The sequence below is a fragment of the Perkinsus marinus genome, assembly GCF_000006405.1.
Source record: "Perkinsus marinus ATCC 50983 genomic scaffold scf_1104296944456, whole genome shotgun sequence".
Lineage (NCBI taxonomy): Eukaryota > Perkinsozoa > Perkinsida > Perkinsidae > Perkinsus > Perkinsus marinus.
Genome location: NW_003211383.1, coordinates 1,466 through 5,064, shown reverse-complemented (window position 1 = coordinate 5,064; position 3,599 = coordinate 1,466). Strand labels below are relative to the sequence as shown.

The 3,599-nt window shown below is 41.6% G+C and overlaps 2 protein-coding genes across 2 annotated transcripts; both read left to right on the top strand.

Annotated features, from left to right (window-relative positions):
• Positions 1-602: 602 nt before the first annotated feature.
• On the top strand, positions 603-2,876 carry Pmar_PMAR026650 (Sideroflexin-3, putative; the record flags this gene model as incomplete). The annotated part of the gene is made up of 5 exons (XM_002780085.1): positions 603-673; positions 725-797; positions 1,363-1,453; positions 2,334-2,472; positions 2,784-2,876. Coding segments are annotated over 5 exons (467 nt in total), but the record flags the coding sequence as incomplete, so codon positions are not given.
• A 115-nt stretch (positions 2,877-2,991) lies between these two features.
• On the top strand, positions 2,992-3,331 carry Pmar_PMAR026649 (N-acetyltransferase subunit ARD1, putative; the record flags this gene model as incomplete). The annotated part of the gene is made up of 3 exons (XM_002780084.1): positions 2,992-3,075; positions 3,123-3,206; positions 3,254-3,331. 3 exons carry the CDS (start codon positions 2,992-2,994, stop codon positions 3,329-3,331), a joined length of 246 nt encoding a protein of 81 aa, XP_002780130.1.
• Between the last annotated feature and the right edge of the window lie 268 nt (positions 3,332-3,599).

The window sequence follows — 3,599 nt, the reverse complement described above, 5'->3', positions numbered from 1 at the left end:
AGCTGAGCTCAGAAGAGTTTACATACGAATTTGGGTAGAGTGTACAGAAACCACAAGAATCACCCGAAATTTCCTAGAATTTCCATGTGTCGTCAACATATATTTCCCCTACTTATGTTCAGGTGAACCAAAGCTATAATGCTGTGTTTAATTATTGTAATCGTAGTGGTATGGAGATGACGACTGAGCAGCAAGCTGTGTCCTATGTTCTGGCTACTGGTAATGACTTCTTCTTGTTGTTGTTGATTGTATCTGGCTTCACTGAGGGAGAGGGAAGTATGGAGTAGATAGTGTTAAGTATGATTTTATGATAACGATTATTACATAGTCTCATCATAGTGATATGAGGACAATACGTATTGTGGTCCGTACTGGTCGTGTACATACACATTAACAAGTGTGATGAAATGACGACAAGAAGAACTCTTCACATGAGGTTGGTGGTGAGGAGACTTGATATTATGATTATAAGTAATTACATGAATACACAAGGCATGAAATTTACAAAATTCAGTCTCGGTAGTCTTTTTTGACAATACAGATATATGGTCCTGATGATGGGCATGTGAGCATGGAGTTGTGGTATTTCTGAATGTGTTTAGGATCGTCCTGTGCTATGGCGCTGTTGATGAAACGATTCCAACCAGAATCGATGAGGAAAGTACCGTGGGTGGTGAGTATGAAGAGAGCCGACTTATTCTTGTTGTGGATGTGGTCATTGTAGTTGCCGTATATCTCTGTCGCTACTGGGGGAACTGCCAACCTCTATTTTACGCGACGATCTGAGCTCCAAAATGGTAATAGTTTATCGATAGTAATGATCATAAGAGTTTCACCACCCTAGTGATATGAAAAACAGTAGTGAAGAATATATTTCTGCGTATCACCGCGAATATCGGGTTTTTCACCAAGTGTTACGCTGCTCCACGTAAAACGGGTGAAACTCCATTGTTGAATATATTTGCAATTTTGGGATGATGATGGTGATGTCAAGATATGGACTATTACCGATCTGCTTTAAAATATTTATTCTACCAAAAATTGGGGGAATATATGTTTCCTTCTCTCGGCTGAGCTAAGCAGCTTGTTCATCGGACTTTTACCCGTTTTACGCGAAGTGACGTGGCACGCTGTGAAATACGCGATATTCGCCTTATGCAGTAGTCGTGGAATATATTTTTCACTAGTGTTTTCCATATCACGGGTGAAACTCCATTGATTTTTGGAGGTTCACATACGATAAGGATAGGAGTTTGCAACAACTGATAATAATTTTTCAAAATTTCCCCGGTTGACCATGTGCATATTTCCCCACACTGTGAGTGAGAGAGGTGTATCAATGGATGAGTTGCCTTGGTCCAGGCACACCTATTCTGGATCCGGATACTAATGAGCAGCTAGGAGTGTCGAAGAAGGCTGGGCAGATTGCCTTTATGAAAACTTGGATATCAAGGTGATGGTTAAATTTCTGGATATGGTACGGAATACGGCGTTTTGGTATGAGAAACGGAAGTAGTCATTTTTGAAGCTTCACCCGTTTTACGTGAAGTGGCGTAGTACTGTACGGGTAAAACGCGATGTGAGGTGAATTGAAAACACAGGGCGAATTAGACCGGACAGATTACCCCATATTATGTGAATGAGTTGTAATACTCCACGAGAAGTAAGCTCTTTCTCAAGTGGGATGCACAATACTCATCATCTCTTAAGAGGCATCGCATTTCATCACTGTGAAATGGTTTTTATCATACCTATCTAGTGTACCCGATAGATGTGATGTAAACCCGCACGTATTGATATAATTTTAATCCTTTCGCTGTCCCGCGAAAACCGTCGTGATTTTCTCAGAAAATTTTTTCTGATCGTGTGTAGCTCGGATGTAAGTCTAAATTCGATACCGTTGTTCCACAAAGTGGACATCGCCGGCAAGTTGATTTATATTTGTATTTTGTGCCTGCGACATTCCGATTCTGACTTCCTGGAAGTCAGCACCGATATAGAGTAGCCGAATAGTTTTATATAAAATATCGGCATTCCGTTCAGCTTCATATCTACTGAAATATGAATGTAAAACCGGAAATCGAAAATCGTATTCGAACAGATATACACTTTTCCCGTTTCGAACTACATCTGGTATCTATACACATATCAGTATAGTTTCTAGCATTAGTATAGTTATTCACGATTATCGGTTTGAATTTTATTATTTACCGCACTTCTATCACATTCTTCAGGACTCTGGTGTTGCCGATACCGCTACTAATATTACCAAGTTCACTCAAGAAGTGGGGATAGAACGTTCCGGCTTGGTGATCTCAATATTGCCCTGGCAGGTTTATCGTTGAAGCCATGTGGTTTGGCGACCTGCGTCGTCATCGTCGCGGTGCGATATCGTTGGAGGCATTCTTGGTCATCCTCTCCCTCACGTTCGCGTTACCGGCGTGTGTGGCGTTGTACCCGCAGAAAATGGAGGTAGATCTGTTGTTAACCTGTCAGGGGTACTTCCTTGGAAGCATTGTTCTGGTTGGGGTTCGTTGCAAATTATTATCATTTACATTTATTTGAAAATTACAATATATTATATTGTTTTCATGATTACCACATTTTCTGCTGGTATATTAACCATGTATATTTTAGTGGAAAATATAATGGAATTTCACCCTAGTGATATTAGAAACACTAGTGAAAAACGCATTTCACGACTACTGCATAGCGCGAAAATCGCGTTTTCCACCGAGTTTTACGCCACTTCACGTGTGGGGGCATGATTACTTGGTTTTAAGGTATCTGTTGCTTCGCTAGAGCCGGAGTTCCTCGCACTACGTAATCGTCATGGTGGTAGAATGTCTCATGTGATGGTTAATAAAGGTCTGTAGGAATGAGCTGGCTGAGAATTATGTTTTCAAGATATGTTTAATGATCTTCAGTGTTGAGTTATGTGTCGTCACTTAGTCGTAGTTGACATTCTCCCGTTTGCTGCGTTATTTTCTGATGGTTTGTATTCGCCCTGCAGTTCTGTCAGACCTGCCTGCTATGCAGGAATGTAATCTCATGTGCCTGCCGGAGAATTACCAGGTGAGTGTATATAGGAAATTGTGATGGTAGCAATGAATTGTCTTCAGATGAAATATTATTTCTATCACATACTGAGCTGGCCACAGCTGCTCTATGTTGCTGAGGATACGAATCGAAAAATTGTTGGATATGTGGGGAATTTGGCAGCATACATGTTGTGCAGAGGAATGGGAATTAGGTGTTGGCCAAGATGGAAGAGGACGCGGGCTCGGAACCACCCAATGGACACATCACGAGTCTTGCAGTGCTTAGGTGAGTTCAGGGGGGATTATTGTGGGTGTGCTCAATTTGATACATTGGCACTATTTTGAGAAAAGAGCGGCCGATCGTTCCTGGATGCGCTTCGAGGTGCATAGGGAGACATTGCATGAAATGCAAGAAAACTGTTTCACTCGGCGTGTTCAATGGACCACTGCTGAGCTTCAACATTGAGAGTTCTCAATAGTACTATCCTACTAATGCTACCTGCCGCTGTAAAGATTGCTGAGCATCCAGTGCTCATAGTCTCTTGGGTTATTACGCGC